The sequence below is a fragment of the Danio rerio genome, chromosome 21 (genome assembly GCF_052040795.2).
Source record: "Danio rerio strain M-AB ecotype USA chromosome 21, GRCz13ab, whole genome shotgun sequence".
NCBI classification, from domain to species: Eukaryota; Metazoa; Chordata; class Actinopteri; order Cypriniformes; family Danionidae; genus Danio; species Danio rerio.
Genome location: NC_141041.1, coordinates 6,569,698 through 6,592,881, shown reverse-complemented (window position 1 = coordinate 6,592,881; position 23,184 = coordinate 6,569,698). Strand labels below are relative to the sequence as shown.

Genomic DNA, 23,184 nt, shown 5'->3' with positions numbered 1-23,184 from the left:
AAGGGCATTCATAAGATAATAACAGCCTGGGAAATTTTACAAATCAGAAACTACACACCAGGAAATATCTATTTTTTTTATATAATGTGTAATGTAGTAGTAAAAAAAAACATTAGCTGGATCTGACATCATTCATTCATTCATTTTCCTTTGGCTTAGTCCCTTTATTCATCAGAGGTTGCCACAGCAGAATGAACCCCCAACTTATCCAATATTATTAATTATTAATAACCGATCAAGGAACAATTTACTCAACTTATACCGGACCAACACAATCCCACAGCAATTCGTAACTTTTTGATTTAGTGGCTAATTCGTATGAATTCATTCAATCTAATTCGTACAATTTAGTACAATTTGCTCATCCCCTCATTGACGGTTAGGGGTGGGGTTAGGTTCCACGCCTCCTTTTTAAAATTGTACAATTTCGTATGACTGAACTCGATTGTATGAATTGTGCGAATTTGTATGAATTAGCCACTAAAATACTTACGTTTTCTTGTGAGATCAGGCTGACCATACACATGCCGAAAACATGTTATGGGTTTTCTACAATGTCTACAAAAATCTCACTCTCACATGAAAAAACATTGCTAGTAACTCCTAGTAAATATTTAGCATAGTGTATTTGAACAATACTGTAGTAAAGTACTTGATTTATACCTAAATGAGTTTGTTGCAGTGATTCTGCAGAATGTAATAAGCATGTATGCCATTTCCCATTATTAGGTAGTGGCTGAAAGGGCATCATCTGTGTGTAAAAAATAGGCTAGAATATGCTGGTTCATTCCGCTGTGGTGATCTCTGATAAATGAGGGACTAAGTCGAAGGAAAATTAACGAATGTAGGCTATACCAAATAAAACATCCAATAAACATCTCATAAAAATTTAATTAAAACAAAATATCTATTTAAATCGTGAGTAATAGTTTGCTCTGATCTTTATCTTAAATAATAATATTAAATAATAATTAAAATTATAGATCATGTACACTGTATAAACGTAATCAATAAATTAGCAGTTTTACATAGTTTTCTAGCAGTTTTCTGACAACTTTAAACTGAATTTAATTAGCATTTTTAATAGTTTAAAGTGATATATTGTCTGAATTGGGGTTGTATAGTATGGTACAAAAACCTTGTAATAAACTGCCAGGACATTTTCTGTTATTTTACAGACTAATTTCTCATATAGATATTATTTCTTGTACATTATTTTATTTCAAACTACTAAAATATCAATAAAAATCACTTTCAATGGAAAGATAAATCAATGGGGAATGAGACAGGATGGGAGTACAGTGTTCAGACACAGGGATTGTCCCACAAAGTTGAGCTCCAGCCCTAGTAAACACACCTGAACCAGCATATCAGGTATTTGGGATTACGGTAAAACTCCAGGAAGGTGTGTTTGGGCAGGACAGATTAAAAACTGTTAAACACAATGTACATATACAACATTCCCTTAATGATATAGGAATATTTTACAAGTTAATATTCACTAGAAATATGCCATTTACATTAGCTTTTAACAATATATGTCATAATATAATACAGTTTTTGTAAATTCAATAAATTATAGTTTATATATACAGCAAATTGACCACATGTAAGAGACTTAATGTTTTTACATTTTGAATACTCAGAAATGTACTTATTCAATTGTGATCCTATTTCTCAATTTATTTAGAACTTCAGGGCAACTGTTTGATTAATAATGTAGAAATATAAAATGAATAATAATACAATATGAAATGCTTTTCAAAATGGATTGAATATAGGTCCAGCAAAAATTAGAAATATCTGTACATTAAATGCAAAATGTAAAGATTTTGCAACGTCTCATGATGCTGTTATTCATGTTTCTGTCTGCATCCCTGTAATGGTGTCAGTGTTTCCCCTACCATTATATCAGGGGGCACCCAACGGCTTTTGCCCTCTCAACGGCTTTTCCCGCCCCCCTTGAAGTCAAGTTCATTTCATTTTTTTTATAGATTTATATATATATATATATATATATATATATATATATATATATATATATATATATATATATATATATATATATATATATTACATATTGATATATTGTTTTTTATATTTTTTTTATAGGGCCCTTAATTTTTTTTTATAGAGCTAGATCACAACTTTTAATAAGCTAAATAGCCGTATGTAATATCTTCATTTTATAAGTATTAGACATTCATTTTGTAATTATTGCAAAAATATCAATAAGTCATCACAGAATTACTTAGTTGTTTCTGATTTTTGTTAGTCCTGATTGTTGTTTTCAAATACAATCAATCCATTATTATACAATTTGCAGTGGTGCTCATTCATTTTTGGTTGGTGCTTCTATATTTGTGAAGTGCTACCAAGTAAAAGAGTTCATTTCGAGCCCTGTACATGCTTAATGTACAGTATTAAAATGTAAACAATGTATTTTGTGACACCATGATATAAACAATAATTTTGTTAATACGATACAGTGGGGGAAATAAGTATTGAACACGTCACCATTTGTCTCAGAATTTTTAAAGTTGCTGGTGACTTGGAATTTGGTAACAGCCAAAGAAATCCGTGTATGCAAAGAAATCAAAACTAATTATTTTACAAATACAGTTACGTTTAATAAAATTAAATGACACAGGGAAAAAGTATTGAACACATGAAGTAAGGGAGGTGTAGAAAGGCATTGAAAGCCCAGACAGCAGCTGAAATCTCTCAGTAGTTCTTCAGCAACCCTCTGGCCTTTCTTAGAGTAAATGAATATTCGCTGCTTCAGTCCAGCATCTACATTAGCAGGAGGATGAAGATGAAACCAGGATGGACATTTCAGCAAGGCAATGATCCAAAACACAGCTAAGGAAACTCTCAAATGCTTTCAGAGAAAGAAAATCAAGCTGTAGAATGGCCCAGCCAATCACCTGACTTGAATCCAATAGAAAATACAAAATAAAGATCAGATTTGATAGATGAAACCCACAGAAGCATCAAGATTTTTAAACTGTCGAAGTCTGTGAGAAACTCAAACCTGAGAAATGCATGTTATTTAATTCTCCATGTGAGAGGCGACTTTAAGCTGTCATCATTTAAAAGCCTTTTCTATAAAGTATTAAATACATTTCAGTAGTTCAAGACTTTCTCCTTGTGTCATTTCATTGTCATTACACAGATCTAATTTTTTAGATTTTGTCTTGTTTTATTTTTATGTTTGTATTGATTCAATTCAATTCAATTCAGCTTTATTTGTATAGCGCTTTTACAATGTAGATTGTGTCAAAGCAGCTTCACATAAATGGTCATAGTAACTGGAACAGTGTGGTTCAGGTTTTAGTGTTTAAGTTCAGTTCAGTTTAGCTCAGTTCAGTGTGATTTAATCATTACTGAGAGTTCAAACACTGAAGAGCAAATTCATCGATGCGCAGCTCTACCAATCCTGAACCATGCGAGGCAGTGGCAACAGCGGAGAGGGAAAAAAAACTTCACCTGATGGGAGTGAAGAAAAAAAACTTTTTTTGGATTTTTTGGTATTGTTTGGATTTTTACCAAAATCTGGTTCAATTTCATGACAACAGCTCCTTTATATAAATTGCTCCCAGGAAAAAAACAACACATTTCCCCCGCTGTATATTGCACATCTGACAACTAAAGTCAAATAAAAAAGCTTGCTAAAATATATTTTCTTTCAACAGACTCACTGTGCTGTAAGAAAGACAGTCTAGTTTGCAACAACATGCGGGTGAGTACACGAGTGTTCATCTGAACTATTTGTTTAAACCACAAACTCATGCTCAGCACACTTTAGTTTATGTTTTGAATTAATATTTGTCTTCAAATTCCTTCTAAAAACCACCAACAATGCCCTTGAGCCGGAAATGAAGCATGTCAAAGATGACAAAGAGGACATTACAGAAGCTTTTAATTACCGTACACCTTTACACTATAAATAAGTGTACAGTAACTGACAATTAGACACTTGCATTAGAATGCTTAAGGTGTGGATTGAGTTCAGGTGGAAATGATTGAGAAATCAGGCCAAGATTGTTTTCCATTCAATGTGCACATATCATTTTTATTTGTATATTAAAGGACATGCTAAATTGTGAGTCTGTAATTGAAAGAAAGCAATTGTGAAAGTTTTTTTGTTTTTATTTTTATGACAAAGCTTTCAATTGCAGATTGAGATTGAGACTAAGACTTTGCTATGAAAGATCATTGTGTTTGATTTGTTCCACAGCTGTAAAATTAGAATTTTTCTTTTGTATATTTAACCTTAAAATATAAAAGCCGTCAACATCTATTAAAAAACTGGCACATCAAAGTATGAAAATTATAATAGATTTGAAGTAAAGGACACTGAATTTGGTTGAATGAGAAACTTTGGGGAAATACAGAGCATGAGAGATATTTTCCAGAATTCTCATGTTTTAAGCAGCGGATGCCCTTCCAGCTGCTATCCATCTCTGGGAAACATCCATACACACTCATTCACACACATTGACCATGGACACGCAACAAATTATGCTTTAGAGAATTTTTTTTTTTTTTTTTTACAGGAACAGAAAAAAAAGCTCATAACATTATTTCTGAGTGACATTTAATGCCCTGTGTAAATACAGCTTCATGAATCTATCTATCTATCTATCTATCTATCTATCTATCTATCTATCTATCTATCTATCTATCTATCTATCTATCTATCTATCTATCTATCTATCTATCTATCTATCTATCTATCTATCTATCTATCTATCTATCTATCTATCTTGTATGTCTATCAATTTACTGTATGTCTATCTATCTACTGTATGTCTGTCTGTCTGTCTAGATGTCTGACAAAAAAATAAAAAGTGATACAGGAATAACCAGTTCAGTTGCTCATTTCTGAATGGAAAGTATGCCAAGAAAGGGTTTGTGTTTTCAATAATGAAACCACTCGCAGTTCCTAAAAACATGTAGGTATAGGGACTAATTATCACTGTTATTAGGACATTGGCTGTTTATTATTGCTTATAAAGTAGATATTTTGCACAATCTTCAATATAATACAGTACAGTATGGTATCATCAGAGATGCTTGCGCTGAGATTCCATAACATGCAGGTTCTGATTAACGTGAATACTGTAATTACCAGTCTTTTCCTCTAGATGTCACTGTTGTATTTTCTTGGCTCGATGACACAAGATTGACTCAGTTTAGGCGGGAACATGGAGCTAGTCAATCAACCGATCTGTTCCTCCTTATATACAGTAAGCTACATAATAAAAATGGATATACTTCATAAAGCATGTATAAATACAGAATAATTTATCATCTCTAAACGCCAGAAACTGTGTCTTAATGTCAAACCAGAATCTGAAAAATACAGTATATACCCAATGACTGTAAAAAATATGGACGACGCGACAGCCCCTTTTCCCATTGAACGCCTTGAGGGCAAAACGCCTGCTTGACGGGCACAAACTGTCGCAAAAGACTGCTGAAATTGGAGCCTTGACATGCGCAGAAGGACTGTCTGATGGAGCCAGAGGAGGAGCCGCGAAAATGAGCGGAGTCGAGCTTCCAACCAAACGCTTTATGTAAAATCAACCACGCCCCCGAACTGCTCAGCATGCGTTTGCTGTCATATCAGCACAGATGGATGTAATAACGTTAACAAATATGAAGGTTTTATATATTTAATCGCGCCAGCTCCGGGCCGCAGCGCACATAATCTACTCGCGGCGTCGCGGGCTGATTCCGGCTCGCATGCGGCAGCGCCGGCTCGCTCGGCCGCCGCATCTGGCTTGATTGACTCGGGCTGGAATCGGGCAGTGAGTCCAGGCATCCGGAGTAGGTCCAGCAGAGGTAGTCAGTCTGAGCTCTGAGGGGTAAGTCTCCGGCAGGCGAGAATCTAGCCGAACTGGTCCTAGTGTATTTTGCCATCTGGGTGGTTAGGCGTGTCTCAGCAAACTAATAAAGCCCGAAAAAAGCCCTGACCTTAGCAAATAAACAGTGTTCCACCAGATCATGTATGTCAGAAACTGTAGTTTACTGCTGAACTCATGTTGTCATGGTAAAATAACACAGAAATCGAATAATAACACTTCAGTCTCCTGCTGAAGCTCAGACGGTCTGCTTTGAGAAACTGTCAATCACAGCTGTCAATCACGATGACACGCCCAGCATTAAATTACTGCTAAAAACAAACTGTTTACAAAAATGAAGATCTGCACCTATTTCAGCACAATAACCAGTGCCTTAATCGACCAGAACCATCTTTCGGGACATTTTATTGCAAGTGTAATAATTTTTTTTATTTGGGCTCAAGTCTCCTCCTTCGGAGGAGGCGGGCTTTATGACTTGTACTGCAGCCAGCCCCCAGGGGGCGATCTAACGGCTGAGACCTTCACTCAAACGCAGGCTTGCGGCACACTTGTATATACCTCAGTACAGTCATTTACAGTTTTTCTCAGTGGCTTTGGTGCATTTCAGGAAGCAGACGTTTCATTTGGATATTTTTTTACCCTTGGGAAAAGCAACATTTCAGTTCTGACATAACATTTATTTAATTAAAATAAGCAGTGGAATTTAAATCATAACAAAAACAGACAGGTGCAAAAATCTGGGCACCCCATCAGAATAATGACATCAATATTTTGTAGAACCAATAGATTTTTGATGATGTTCAAGTCTAGAGATTGGGATGGCCATTCAAGAACATTGTATCGTGTCTGAGCATGAATTCCTTGGTCGATTTGGAACTATGCTTTGGCTTATTGTCCTGGTGAAACATCCAACCCTGTCATAACTTTTGACTGATTTCTAAACATTGATCTTCAGAATCCGCTTATACTGGATGTAATCCATGTGACCTTCAACTCTGATAAGTTTTCCTGTACCATGTGCTGGCCTCACATCCCCACAGCATGACAGACCATTCACCATACTGTATGTAACAGTAGGGAGCAGGTTCTTCTAAAGCTGTGTTCTTTCTCTGCCATGCAAAAGCACCAAATAACTCTATTTTGGTTTCATCTGTCCACAGTGAATTTTTCCAAAATGATTCAGGCTTGTCCAAATGAGCCTTTGGATACCTCACGTAACTCTTTTTGTTGGCAGAATGCAGGGTAACACTTTATTTTGATGGTCCATTTGAGCATTAGTAGACTGTCTGCTTTATATCTGTTGATACTGATACTAAACAGACATTTAACTGACTTACACTAACCCTAACCCCAACCCTAAAAGTCTACGTATAATCTATTGAGAATTAGTTGGCTTGTTTATGAAATGTAACTTGAATTCAACAAACGGACCATCAAAATAAAGTGATAAAAAAAGGCTTTTCAGCGTCACTTTCCATTGAGCTGTTATTAGTGGAGAGTGTGCTGGACTGTGGAACGATCTACAATGACATTATCAGCAGCAAGATGTTCCTGGAGCTCTTTGGAGGTGGTCTGTTGTTTATCTGTGACCATTCTAACCATTCTTCGCCTTTGCCTTTCAGAAATTTTCTTGGCCTACCACATCTTTACTTCACCAGAACTGTTCTTAAGGCCTTCCATTTACTTACTATATTTCTAACTGTAGATATAGAGACTTTAAACCTTTGTGATAGCTTTTTGCATCCGTCTCCTATTTCATGTTGATGCATTATTCTAGTTTTAAGGTCATTAGGAAGTTCTTTTGAGGTTTTTGCTACTTTCTGGTGCACAATAAGGAGAAGCACAACTATCAGCTGCCTTAAATGTCATTGTTCATAATTGGTTGCATCTGTGTTAGGATTGTTAAGGTTCACTGAGTCACTCAAATCAATTTTGTGTTGTAATCAATTAGCATCAAGTGACTACAGGTTTTGAAGTCCACATGAAGTGCTTATGATTGAACACAGCTGATACTTCATCAGCTCCGTATATTGCACCAATCAGACGAATACTTTCACACTATAAGGGTGCTTTCACACCTGCCTTATTTAGTTCGATTGAATCGCTCTAGAGTTCGTTTCCCCTTTTGATACAGTTCGTTTGGGCAGATGAGAATGCAGCAATCGTACTCGAGTGCGCACCAAAAGCGGACCAAATAAGCGTACTGAGACCTGCTTGAAGAGGTGGTCTCGGTACGCTTTCAAACGAACCCTGGAGCGGTTCGTTTGTGGTGAGAATATGATCCGTACTAAAACAGGTCCAACCGCAAAAAGTACTGCGCGTTTTGGATTAATTCAGCTGCCGTAGGCCAATGCGCTGTGCATTATGGGATATGGAGGAAAAATATTTGTTGACAGCGCTTTACCAACAGAGAGAGAGAGGGAAAAACATTACCTGATGGATCGTTGGTAATATTTACGCAAGATGACCATGTCACAGTTTAGCTATATTAATTTACGTCTCCTCCTGAAGTGACGAGCGATGCATTAAAACATTGTTTTCCAGCTGCGGCCACGCTTCATTTTCGTAATGTATAGTTTGTCTAAAGCAGGGATACAATCAGCCAGCGCAGTCGTCCCTCCAGAGTAAAAGGTTTTGTTTACCTGCGGGAGCTCACTGGCATTTTCCCGCACGTGAATTCTGACCAATCAATAAGCAGTTTAGGAAATATATTCAACAACATCTGGCCAATGAGAGATGTGGATTTTGTCAGATGACTGCATTTTGGTTTGTTTCAACTGGTTTGGACCAAAGCCAGCAGTGTGGTGTGAAAACGACCCAAAGACGGCAGAAAGTGCAATAATCATTTTTTACCCTTGGTCCGGACCAAATGAAGCGAACTACAGATGTGAAAGCACCCTAAGTTACCAGAGCTTTCTACTCCAGTCATCTTCGTCTTGAAGAATCCCCCCTTCCAACTCTACTCCTCACCTTTTCTGATATGGCGGCATGGCTTCCCAGTGTTTAGCACTGTTGCCTCGCAGCAAGAATGCCGCTGGTTCGGCCTCTCTCAGAGCTGGTCGGCATTTCTGTACGGAGTTTGCATGTTCTCCCCGTGTCCGCGTGGGTTTTCTTCACACATGCACATTGCGCAAACACATGCACTATAGGTGAATTGGATGAACTAAATTGGCTCTGGTGTATGAGTGTGTGTGAATGTGACTCAAACCAGCAACCTTCTTGCTGTGAGCCAACAGTGCTAATACTGTGCTGCTTAGATTGTATTTTTTTTTCTTAATTTCTGTCTCTTAAAATTTGGGTTAGTTGAATGTTAATGAAATGAGTTTAATGTAAAAAATAAATAAATAAAAGCTGGTTCTGTATGCAATGAATGTTTTTCCTTTGTATGTTATTATTATTTTTTTTTGTTAAACTGGTTTCAGCCAAATACATTTCTATTGGTGGATTCAGTATAAAGTTTTAATATATTTTCTAATAACAATTTGTACTTTTTTCATTAAAAAATATATATTTTAATATGTAATAATTATGAGTTCATAAAAATACATTTAAAAAATGCATCAACTTGTTTTTGCTGCATTTGTTTGACTTGACTTTATCTTGATCCGCTGTGGTTCATATCATTGTGTGTTCTCATCAATTGATGTTGTCTTTACATTTTTCCTGTTTGTTTGTCTTGCACACACATCTTGGTTTAATGGTTGGGTTTTTAGTTATCGATCGATCTTTGGTTTAAAATGCTCTTCTGTTGAATGTGGCTTTTAGTAAGAGGCAGCTGTGAATTTCTGCTGAAGGCTGTGGTTTATGCACTTTAGGGTAGTTTCACTATGATGACAGATCTAAAATTTATTTACAGCGAAAAAACAGTAATATTTCAGTAAAGTTAAAATCAATTAATTACCCTATTAGCAAACGCTGTCGGTCATACTTTATTTTGATGGTCCGTTTGGTTAATTTAAGTTACATTTTATCTACATGCCAAGTAATGCTAATGATTTTTTTTTCTTTTTTTTCAATAGTTCTCATGTTTAACAGATGCAGGTAATTTTCACAGTATGTCTGAAAATATTTTTTCTTCTGGAGAAAGTCTTATTTGTTTTTTTCGGCTTGAATAAAAGCAGTTTTTAATTTTTGTAAAACCAATCAAGATTATTAGCCCCTTTAAGCTTTATATTTTTTCGATAGTCTACAGAACAAACCATCGTTATACAATAACTGGCTTAATTACCATAACCTGCTTAAATAACCTAATTAACCTAGTTAAGCCTTTAAATGTCACTTTAAGCTGAAAAGAAGTGTCTTGAAAAATATCTAGTCAAATATTATTTACTGTCATCATGACAAAGATAAAATAAATCAGTTATTAGAAATGAGTTATTAAAACTATTATGTTTAGAAATGTTGAAAAAAACAGAAATTGGGGGAAAAAATAAGCAGACTTCAACTGTAAATACATTTAGATCATTTACTTTATTCCTTACTATTGGAATGTGAAGAGACTTTCAACAAGCACAGCAAAAAATGTTTCTGAAGACAATCACCTACTACTGCACCTTTATTAAGGCTGATTTATACTCGACCCATCCACATATAATTATACATAATTCTGTAAGTAATTATTTTATAGTTTGAACTTAGTTGTGGTTTACTAAGTAGTTTACTTTTTTGTTTACTGACACATTTTTTACTTGAAGGATTCAGATTTCCACCTTCCAATCAGCATGGATCAGCGTTTATCCTTTTCTCATCATCCTGTTTCTTTTTTTTTATTAAAAATTATTATTGAATAATGAATAAATTTAACCCATTGCCTAATATAAGAATGTTCAGTGCATTTGCCTGTATTTTTGAAACTATTTTCAGGAGCCACCAAACTAGGTCATAGGTCACGGAGACCTCGAGTGAAACTGAAGGGCTGAGGACTGGAAACATCTGTTTCTATTGTTATTTATATCAATAGTTAATACTGTCTAAAATGTCTAAAGTGATTTTGCTATTTTTACAGTTAATTTTTAAAAGTTATTCCTTTTTATGCTCGATAGACTTTGTGTGTAGTGAAGATATTGTAGCTGAATGTTGTTTAAACCAGGTTTTAGCTAGTTTGATAAGTCAGCTTAACGTACACAAAACAACCTTGAGTTTCCTTAACAGATTGTCTCTTGCGTCTATGGATGCCTCCATGGTTCAGCTTTTCACATGTCGGAGATCAGCTCTTTATAGTTTAGGGTCAGCCTGACCCCAAGAATCATGCTGTCATCCATATCTGGAGTTAGATATAATCCTTCATTGATGCACACATTTAGAATAGTCTATTTTTGCTTTAACCAATGGGATGTTTACCCAATCACACCTTTTCTGGACTTGTATAAAGAGTATAATTGCTGCATTATTGTACTGTAAGGCAGACCGGCCTATAGGACCTCATTGCGAGTGTTGAAGCTGGATTCCAGCTCTTCTTCATCTGACAGACTGGTCATTCTTTTGGCTAAAACTGGAAATAACCCCTACATACTACTAAAAATAGCCCTTGTAACTGCAGCTTTTTTGGTAAATCAAACTTAAACAAAAATCAAGAGCTTGTGAATCTTAATCAGCGCTTGTCCTGCATCACATGATATTTTACAGTACTCACACATAATTATTTATTAAAATGTTTATTAAATGCCCCCAGGATAAATTTGGGCCTTTATTTTATAAAACATTACATCAGAATGTCACAGCAAAAATATCACATACAGTACAGCAAGTGCTCCAGAGACAATGCAAGTCATACTGTTGTGTATAAAACAGGCTGTAGAAGATTGTTTATTCAGAGCATCAGGAGGAAGGCGATCAGAGGAAGACAGAGAATCAGAAAGCTGAGTGACACTTTTAGCTCCGTTACATAGATTCCCTGAACAACAGGAGAAGCTCTTAAATGGACCCGTGTCTTTGGCATCACAGAAAGATTTCGATGCACATCCTTTTAAAATCTCTGGCTGGCCTGAGAAATCAGCTGGGGGAGGGGAAAGCTTAATTAAACTGGATTCTGGTAGATTGTGATCTGTATCAAATCTCAAACACAAGAGAAATACAAATAATGTCTCTTTTTTTTGTTTCCAGATTCTCACCTGTTGCTGTAACGCAGTGATCTTCTGTCCCTGAGCAGCTCAGAGAATATAAGCAACTGTTCTCCTTACAGTAGTAACACATCTTTCCATTAGGAGTGCCAGTGCTGGGATCTACAGCAGGAAAACAAAAGGTATTCCTTTATTTACTTTAGCTGCTGCATTTAGTCAATGGCCCATATGCACAGCTAGTGCTTTTCAGCCAACTATAAACTTCCAGTGAAAGGTTAATGTGACTATTTTCTATTTTATACTTTCTTTGTACAGCATCCATCATGTAATGTAATTAAAATACAATCAGTTATATAGATTTAAGCATTCATTTAGTTGTGCAAGCGTAAAACGAGATGAAAGACCGTGTAAACACAAAAATCATAAATAGCAGCAGGCTAGCGCAGAAACTCCATTAAAAATACTGGGGTATTACTCCATATTTTAAAGATATAGTGGGAAAAATTTAATTAAATGCAGTGCTTTCTGTCCAGTCTGAGACCCACTTTATATCGTATACAGAGATGGGAAGTAACGAGTAGAAATACTTCGGTACTTAAGCTGATTTTTCTGGTATCAGTACTTTACTCCACTACTTATTTTTTGAAACTTTTTTTTTTTTTACATTTTTACACATATCTATAATTTCTACTCCTTACATTTGTTAAACCACGGTTGTTACTTTCGTGTTCATGTGTTTGGTGGTGCGATCTATATTATTGCTTGTCATTGCGCAATACAAACAATTTTTTCTTATTGCGCAACTGCGTGCTGCAGCGCGCGGCCTTTTCAAGGCTATCGCGCACCATACATGGGCTTTATGAAGATTACTTTGAGAAAGGCTAGGATGACTACCCAGATGAGACGGAGGGAATTTAAAATGGCTGATGCTGCCCTGTTTACTTGGTAATATGGAAAAAGTTTTTTAAAGTTATGTGAAAAAAAAAAGTATTCATCAGAGTCATTGCTAGACATAAAGCTCTACTGGGGCACAGCACCCCCTCCAAAAAAAATAAAAATACACATAGCAGTATTATTGTTATTATACAATTTTTTATTCTAAATAAATACCAGAAATTAATCCTAAATGTAACTAAAAACAAAACACAACTGTAGTGATGCTAAGATACACTGTAAAAAATGGCCGTGATTTCAACAGTAATAAAACTGTAAAAATGCTACAGTACAAATCCGTAACCTGGTTAACGGTATGTTTCCTTAATATACACGGCCAATAACCGTAATTTGCTTTCCCAGAATTGCCTGTAACGCACATCACTTTTTAAGCTTTTTGTTGACATTGCTATGGATCTTTTTAGTTGTTTCCCCATCAGTTATGTACATTAGAAATTTATGTTACATCTAATGTTGATAAACAATGTATATTTCATGAGTTTAATTTTATGCATGTTACCATACTGGTGTTTACGAGCTGTGTGAATGACACTGAACACCTTCAATACTGATACACTTTTCTGCTTGTGGGAAAAGTTGATTGTGATGAGCATTGGTTCCTTTTTTGTAACTTGCTCTTCACCACCTGCATATGACTGTGTTAACGTGTCTAACTGTGTAACAAAAGATGTGTAGATGTTGATCATTCAAAATACAGACATATTACCTCTATACATTAATACAATATGGTAGTTTACCGTAAAAATGAGAAATTACTTTTACGGTTTGTACTGTAATTTTAACGGTAACGTACTGGCAACCACAGCATCGTTTTTTTTTTACCGTAAACTTTACGGATTTATTTTTTAAAGTGTAATTTAAGAAATCTTTTGAATAAATATTAATTTTATTAGAATAAAATTATATAGACAATTCAATAGACTACAAATGTTTTGCTAGAATGTTTTATAGAATTATCTGTTGTGTGTTGTCTTAGACCCGACTCAAGGCCGAGAATTACAGTAGGTTTATTAAGTCTTACCTCACTGACTTCATCCCTCCTTTCTGCTTCATACCAAAAAATCTATTAGGAGCCATGCAGTAAATAAGATCACCATCACATTATTTAAACTTAGTTTTGTTGACTTGCAAAACTCACTGCTTGTCGGTTTTCGGATTTTTTCGGCGTGCATGTTCACAACCAGACCGGGAGCAGAGCAGTGTGTCAGCGTCAAGCAGGAGTGGTGTGGCTCAGGCGCGCGGGTATTTTTTTTTTCCCCCCACATGCTCAGTTTGCTTTTTGATTAAACTACATTGCTTTCATCAGCGTTAGTTTGGTTGCACATCGAGAATAACATCTTTATTCAGGGATTTACACTCGTAATAAATACACTTGCATATAAGGTAAATCGTATCTCAAAGCATTTACTGGGGCACTGGCGATTTTTACTGGGGTATGAGCCCCAGTAAATGAGGTCTCTATAGCGATGCCCCTGGTATGTACACAACTAGCGTCTGCTTGTTTTTACATGTTTTTTAAAATATGTGGCTAAAAAATAGCTAATTAAAATTAGTTTTTTGATCGGTAAAAAAATGCTTAGCAGTTACCCCCTATGTACTGTAAATCTGAAATTTCATTTTTCATGGTCTTGAAAAAAGTTATTTGTGAAACCAGCAAAAACCCTGTAATAATGGACAATATTACTTAAATGCACATTTTAAAATAAATTAATATACCGTACTATACTGAAGCTTGTGATGCAAAACTTAATTAAATATTTTGTGTTGTTTGTGTTTGTTTGGGTGTTTTTAGACATCAGCTTTATAATCAGAAATGCTGCCGACAGGCACACTTAATTTTACAGTGTAAATAGTGTTGAATTACTGAAAAAATAGGATATACTCAGCATGGTATAATACCTGGAGCATCTTCTTTGTTGCACCGGTCACTGTTACAGCATGTAGAAGACATCTGTGAAACGCCAAAGTTTATGGTCCCAACTTCACAATCAGCAGAACAATCTTTACCCTTCATTTTAAGACCTAAAAATCATGAATGATCCATTTATGATCAACAGAACTGCAGGAATTGTTTTAAAACATTTAGCATTTTTAAAATACTACTTGTATTGTTAGCATTAATTGTCTGGTAGAAATGAAATAAATGCTGGGAAACTGTTTCTAATGATTTGTAACTGCACTATTATATATTCCTCCAAAACACACATGAGAAGAGTCATTTCCACTGCAGCAGCAGAAAACAATACCACAATCTGCATCAGTCAAATTCAGCAGTAAAGTTCAGCTCATAATATTGGCCTTACCAAGTTTGCTGACATATGTGAAACTCTCACACATAGACTTTCCACTGGGACAGGTTCTTTCTGATGGAAATATACATACACCCATCACACTGCCACACTGGTAACAGCTGAGAGAGTGTCCTGTAGTGATGAAGCAGAGAGAGAGAGACATCAGGGATCTGTGTTTGTGTTCAGTAGTCAGTAACATTACAAACACTGCGACTTACCTGAAGTAAAGGCGACAAAAAGAAGAAAAACTGACACTTGCAGATCCATCTTGCATGAAGCACTGAATGAAATAACGTGTGTCTCACTACACATTATATAGCTTGTAAGATGGGGAGGGTCTTCAATTTTTTTAAAAGAGGGGTGGGTTATGAAAAAAGCGAAAGTTTAACAGACCCTTGATGTATTTCTGGAATCAGAAATGTAAGTCATTTATTTGGCTGTTTGTTAAACAGGTTGAATGCACCATTACAGGTAGTATATCATCCTAAATCATTTTTAAAAGTGATAGTTCAGTCAAGTTGACTCTCATACTGATGTCTATCCAAGACCAGGGCTGAATCTGTAAAAGAAGGTTTCGTTTTCACACTTGAATTTACAGCCAGTTCACCCCAACTTCACATTTGTGAAACTTTACAGAGTGGTCAGATAGTGAGGGGGTCTCATCATGACCGCACACAGAAAGGAATGCAGTTCTTGGTGAGAATAAACTCGGCAATGTTTTAGGTTGTAAAAAAAATTCCGATAAGGATAAAGGTGTTTCCTTCAGTTTTTTGGCCAGGCAGTGGATTTGTGTTAACCCTCTCATTGACTTACAGGTCAAAAATGAGTCGTGCACTATTTCATCAGCAGAAAATAATCTTTATCTAAGTTTGGGGGCGACATGGTGGCTCAGGGGTTAGCACTGTCGCCTCACAGCAAGAAGGTTGCTGGTTTGAGTGCCGGCTGGGCCAGTTTGCATTTCTTTGTGGAGTATGCATGTTCTCCCCGCGTTGGTGTGGGTTTCCTTTGGATGGTCTGGTTTCTCACACAAGTCCAAAGACATGTGCTATAGGTGAATTGAATAATAAACTAAATTGTTCATAGTGCATACCTGTCAACCCTCCCGTTTTTCCCAGGATTCTCCCATATTTTACAGTTTTATCCTGCTATCATCCCGTAAAGGTATTTCCCTGTATTTCTCCTGTATTTTCAGTCTTTCTCTGAAGGGTAGCAAAAAAACATTTAAGAGCCGATCCTCCCTATACTCAACCCATACCACCGAACCACCAGGGGCCGCCATGACTCTTAAATGTGAGTCTGTTCTGTGCTTTCGCTTTGTTCGAGTATGAAAACACTTTGAAATAAACATAAAACGGTGCCATTCCCTTTTATTTTTATAACAGGTGCTGTCTCCCCTTCATATTCAATCCTCAAAAACAATAAGTCATATAGCGCTGCATGACTGTCAGCTGACGCGCACCATAGTGATAAAATAGAGTAGACGCTGTTTCCTAAATGGATTCTGTACTCGTGATTTGAAGCAGAGTGAAAGTCTGGGTTTTGGGTGCATGTTTGAACAGACATATAGACATCGGGGTCGGGGGAATCCCTTATTATGGTGGGCATATCCCTTATTTTCACATCCCAATGTTGACATGGTATAAGTGTGTGCGTATGAATAAGTGTGTATAGATGTTTCCCAGTACTGGGTTGCAGCTTGAATGACATCTGCTGTGTAAAACACATGCTGGATAAGTTGGAGATTCAGCAACCCCTGATAAATAGAGAGACTATGGGCCTACTCACTCTATGCCATCCATACCGTGCCCAGGCCCGTTTCCCGGACCGTTTGAGAAGTGTGAGTGCGCTGAATCGGGCTCAAGCACGGTTCACTTGGCCGGCCCTGGCCCGGTTGGAAGAGGTGGGCCTGAGCGCGGTTCACTTGGGCTTTGGCACGGTACGCTTGTGTGTGAGTGCAAAACGCGCCAAAGCCCGAAACTGAAAGCGAGACGTGACTTTTAAGGGGCTGTTTCATATGGATTTATTAATCATTCTTACTGTTCAGTGAACGCAAACTACCGTAGCTTATTAAATACGCAAACCGATAACTGCACGCCAGCTGCGCGCCTTCAGCAGACCTCCTCATTCCTGCAGCACGAGAGCTTTATGATTGTTTATGAGCGCCAAAAGTGGCGGATCTGTTCGGCGAAATATCTGACTGCGTGTCACCGCATCCCTAAGGACTGTTTGGCGAAATATTTGACTGCGTGTCACTGCATAACAAACGACTGAAACGATATAACTAGAGAAATCTCCTCTGTGCTGCTGAGTGAGAGAGCGCTTCTCATTGAACAGCGCAGCAGCGATGACGTAAGCGTGCCCAGGCCCGATTGTGTTGTGAGTGCGGGCCGGGAGGGGGGACAAGCGTGCTTTGGCCCGGTTCGAGGCAACTGTACCTAGTGTGAGTACAGCCTAAGCCAAAGAAAAAAATGAATGAATGAATGAATCTAAATTTGGGGATATTTTTTGTAAATGCCCCTTACATTAGAAAAAATGAATCATTTTTGTATTTTCAGTAGACAATAGAATAGAATTTTGTTTTAGGGTACAACTGTCCTGCCAGCTATCAAACCTTTTTTACACCACACCAATACAACAAATTCCAGAGGGCCAGGGTTTGAATTACAGAGAGGGTTGGGGATTCTGACCCCCTATCTAACGCTAAATCTCCCTGAAGAAAAACAAAACAAGATGTATGGGCAGTCACTACTTAAATAGTGAGTAAGAGTTTGCTCTGATCTGGATCTTACATAATAACATTAATAACAAAAATAATAGATCATATACACTATGATCTGTAATATTTGTAAAGTTTTTCCAATTTGTTTCATTTTTCCCAGTTTCCCTAGTGAAAAAAACAGCTTAAACCAGCCTAGGCTGGTTAACTGGTTTTAGCTGGTCGATCAGGCTGGTTTTAGAGGGGTTTTGGCCACTTCCAGGCTGGTTTCCAGCCATTTCCAGCCTGGTCTTAGCTGGTCAGGCTGGGAGATGACCAGCTAAAACCAGCTTGACCAGCCTAGCCAGGCTGGGAGCCCAGCCAAAACCAGCTATATCCAGCTTAAACCAGGGTGGTCAAGCTGGTTTTAGCTGGATTTAGCTGGTCATTTTCCAGCCTGACCAGCTAAAACCAGACTGGAAATGGCCAAAACCCCTCTAAAACCAGCCTGGTCAACCAGCTAAAACCAGCCAACCAGCCTAGGCTGGTTTTTGAATTGCATTATGAGACCTTGATCTTTTTTTTTTTTTAAGAATCTTTAACCTTAAAATGTACTTTTAAAAACTTTTGATATATTTTAAATTTATATATTGTCTGGGTTGGTGTGATATATATTACAGTACAAAAACCTTGTAAGAAACTGCCAGAACATTTTCAGTTTTTTTACAGACTTAATTTCTATAAAGATATTATTTCTTATAAATTATATTATTTCAAATTACTAAAATGTCAATCAAAGTCTCTTTCAATGGAAAGTGAATTCAATGGTGAATAAGACAGGAAGGGAGTTCAGTGTTCAGACACAGGGAATGTCCCAGAGTGTTGAGCTCCAGCCCTTTTAAACACAACTGAACCAACCTAAAACAGGATTACTGGAAACCTCCAAGAAGGTGTTTTTGTAATGCTGTGTAATATTGTGCTTATATAAAAAAAGTATTAATGTAAACAATGTATTTTGTGACACCACGATATAAACAATAATTTTGTTCATATGATATATACATGTGGGGAAATCAGTATTGAACGCGTCACCATTTTTCGCAGAAAACATATTTCTAAAGTTGCTGTTGACTTGGAATTTCCACCAGATGTTGATAAAGAAACCCATAGACAGTATGCTATGAAAACTAAACTAATTAGTTTACAATTGCAGTTATATGTAATGAAATAAAATGAAACAGGGAAAAAGTATTGGACACATGAAGTAAGGGAGGTGTAGAAAGGCAGTGAAAGCCCAGACAGCAGCTGAAATCTCTTAGTAGTTCTTCAGCAAACCTCTGCTCCTCCTTATGTGTAAATGAATATTCGCTGCTTCAGTCCAACATCTACATTAGCAGGAGGATGAAGATGAAACCAGGGTGGACATTTCAGCAAGACAATGATCCAAAACACAGCCAAGGAAACTCTCAAATTCTTTCTAATAAAACAAAATCAAGCTGTAGAATGGCCCAGCCAATCACCTGACTCGAATCCAATAGAACAGTGGTCTTCAAAGTATTTTCACTAAGTACCACTTCAGAATAAACTTGTCTTACCAAGTACCACCATAAGCAACAGTATTGAAAAAAAGTAGCGCAGTTAGCAAAATTAAGCAGCTACAGCACTACACAGTTTGAAAACAAGGCAGAGTCATATTTATTCAACGAAATTATATTCCATACAAAATATAAAGCCTATCAGTGGGTTTTTGTCACGTGACTCGAGGTGCAGTATTCTAAAAAGTTAATATGTTTTTAAGTGGGGACGCCTGCAATATGCAAGCGCGTCGTGCTGCAGTTTTTACTCATTTTGCTAGTCTGAGGGTTAAATTTTGGCACTCTAGTGACCGAGATGTTGATGTTAATTGAATTGATTTTTAGCAGCTGATGACTCGACGCACTAAAGTAAACATTTTAAACACATCACTTTGATCATAGGCTTTAGAGAACAGCCAATGCTGATCACAGTGGTGTTATTGTATGAATAAAATTATTAAATTGTATTAGTTTTTTCTTTCATTTCTCAGTGATTCCTCCGCGTACCACTAGTGGTACACATACCACAGTTTGAGAACCACTGCAATAGAACATACAAAATAAAGATCAGATGAGACCCACAGAAGCATCAAGATTTTTACACTCTGTTGAAGTTCACACTTGAAAAATCACACCCAAGCAATGCTTATGACTTCATTTTCCATATGAGAGGCGTCTTTTAGCTGCCGTCATTAAAAAAAAACTCTCTCTTTGTGTCATTTTATTGTTACTTAACCAATTTTTCAGATTTTTTTTGTTTCATTTTTTTTATGTTTGTATTGTTTGTATTTTTACCAAAATCTGGTTCAGTTACATGTCAACAGCTCCTTTAGAAATGTTATTCCCAGGAAAAAAAAATCTTATTGTCATATTGTACAGCTGACAACCAAAGTCAAATAAAAAAGCTTGCTAAAATATTTTTTTCTTTCAACAGACTCACTGTACCGTAAGAAAGAAGTCGTGTTTGCAACAACATGCGGGTGAGTACACGAGTGTTCAGCTGAACTATTTGTTTAAGCCACAAACTCATGCTCAGCACACTTTAGTTTATGTTTTGAATTAATATCTGTCCTTGAATTCTTTTCAAACACCACCAACAATGCCCTGGAGCCAGAAATGAAGCATGTCAAAGATGACTAAGAGGACATTACAAAGGCTTTTAATTACCGTACATCTTTACACTGTAAATCAGTGTACAGTACCTGGCAATTAGACACTTGCATAAGAATGCTTAAGGTGTGGATTGAGTCTGGGTGGCAGTCATAGGAAATTATTGAGAAATCAGGCCTATGTAAAAGGACATGCTAAATTGTGATGTCTGTAATTGAAGGAAACAAATAGGAAAGCCTTTTTCCATTCATCTTTCAGCAATGATACTTTGATGTAAAATGTTGTGTTATATTTGTTCTACAGCTGCAAAACTTTCATTTCAACTTTTCATTTTTCACCTTAAAATATAAAAGCCGTCAACATCTTTTAAAAAAACTGGCACAACAAAGTATGAAAATTATAATAAATTTGAAGTAAAGCACACTGAATTTAGTTGAATAAGAAACTTTGGGGAAATACAGAGCATGAGAGATATTTTCCAGAATTCTTACATTTTGAATTCACTTTTCATAGATATGCTTGGATGTTGTCAGACTATCCCGTATGTGCAGAAGTATGTGGACTCTTCTCCTTTTGATTAGTGGACTGACATCCTAGTGATTAAAACGTAAAGTAACATTATAATCACTCTTCACAGACTTTTGGGCTAAAATGTGAAAGACTGCATGAATGTGTAGCGCCCTCGTGTGGACATAAGAATAATACTGCTATAAACAAAAATGTCTATTTAGTTTAATTTATAAATGCTCGAATCACACAAAATCTGCAGAAACTCACGTCTGGTCCGAGCCCTTACCCTGGAGAATTGTCATTCTATAGCGATTGCTGATTAGCTCCAGAATCAGGGCTTAATTTGCCATATTGACAGTTACACTTTAGCCCATTCAAAAGTATTCGAGTGACATGTCTTTTGGTTCTACAGTATACAGCAGGGCCGGAGTGGGACTCCTTTTCAGCCCTGAAGTTTCAAGCCTTAGACCGGCCCACCTCAGTTCCCGACCAGTCATGTAAAGTAACTAATTACAAATACTCAAATTACTGTAATTGAGAAGTTTTTCTCAGAAATTGTAATTTACTTAGTAGTTTTATAAATGTGTACTTTTACTTTTCCTTGAGTACATTTTTAGTGCAGCATCCGTACTTTTACTCCACTACTTTCCTTCAACCTGCAGTCACTACTTAATTTTTTTTTGTCTATAGGAATTAGAAAAGTCAGTCCTGTAATTCCTGTCCAATCAAATCACACATAGAAGGTAAACCACCTCATAATGAACTACTTCAAGACATGAGCACTTTAAAGTGTCCAAAAGTGTCCAAGAAGATGTTCAAAATCTTTACACGCATTGACCCAGAGACTGTTTAGATCAGGGATGCCCAAACACAGTCCTGGAGGGCAGATGTCCTGCAGATTTTAGCTCCAACTTGCCTCAACACACCTGCACGGATGTTTCTAGAAAGCCTGGTATGAGATTGATTAGCTAGCCCAGGTGCGTCTAATTGGGATTGGAACTAAACTTTGCAGGACACCGACCCTCCAGGACCGAGTATGGGCAGCCCTGGTTTAAATGCATGTCACTGATGAGAAGATGACGGATGTTTACTCTATGATGGCGAAATGGCCTGAAACACCCAGCAGGCACAAGACGTCAACATGATGTCAGATTAAAATTGTACCCTAACGTTTTGGAGACGCTGCATTTTGTTTGGAAATGAAAATCGGGTTTACATCAGAACTCAACGTTAGCCCGATGTCAATGTCCAACGTCCAACCTAAAACCAACCAAATATCAACGTCTAATAATGTTACAGCTTGATGTTGTGTCGATGTTACCACTATAACATCTATCAGATGTTGAATTTTGGTTACCATAACTGATGAATAAATGTCAGTATTTTACATCAATATGATGTTTGTTAAAGATGTTGGCTCGACATTGGATTTTGGTCATTTTCTAACAACCTAAAATTAACCAAATATCAACGTCATTTGATGTCATTATTGGACATGAAAATAATGTTGTCCTTAGACACTGGCTAGACATTGAAATTTGACATCACAACCTAAATCTAACCTAAAATTAATGTTTTATGACATTGTGTGTCTGCAGAGCAATAACCAAATGCACTACAGAATGTTACGTTTACACACACACATCCACAAATTACATATAAATGCATCAACTTTTAACAGCGTAATACTCACTACTCATGAGTACTTTTAAAAGGGCTACTTTTTACTCCTACTTTGAGTAATAAAAAAGTAAAGTTTTGAAAGCTTGCAAGCTTTTCTAAGCATAAAAAACAATGCAGGACTTCCTCACCCTCTGGACCGATGCCAGCAATGAAACTAAGATTGAGGTAGGACTGATCATATTTTCTGTGTGGCTCCTTTTTAGATTTGGTTTGATTTGAAGACAAATGATAAGTCTGCGACGCCTTTAGTTTTAAAAACTGTTCCATTTACCAAACACTTTGCGTGCTGCACGCTTCTGACCTAGACACGTGACAGTTCAAAACAATGAATCTGACTCATTCAATGAATGCTGATTCAGACTGTTTCAGCTCATGTGTTTTAACCTAAATGATTCATTTGAAAAACAGAATCGTCTCTAAAGAGTCGTTCGCTCATTA

At 36.7% G+C, this 23,184-nt stretch overlaps 1 protein-coding gene and 1 long non-coding RNA gene across 2 annotated transcripts; one reads left to right on the top strand and one right to left on the bottom strand.

Moving 5' to 3' along the window:
* Positions 1–11,508: 11,508 nt before the first annotated feature.
* On the bottom strand, positions 11,509–15,471 carry LOC147831739 (urokinase plasminogen activator surface receptor-like). Its single transcript, XM_087300683.1, is given in 6 exon segments — positions 11,509–11,728; positions 11,730–11,865; positions 11,981–12,091; positions 14,783–14,905; positions 15,187–15,306; positions 15,393–15,471. Coding segments are annotated over 6 exon segments (588 nt in total). The 5' UTR covers positions 15,442–15,471; the 3' UTR covers positions 11,509–11,679.
* LOC147838730 (uncharacterized) lies at positions 14,079–20,952 on the top strand. The gene is made up of 3 exons (XR_015519976.1): positions 14,079–14,125; positions 20,378–20,423; positions 20,558–20,952. It is a non-coding gene; the product is annotated as an uncharacterized LOC147838730 (long non-coding RNA).
* The last annotated feature ends 2,232 nt before the right edge of the window (positions 20,953–23,184 follow it).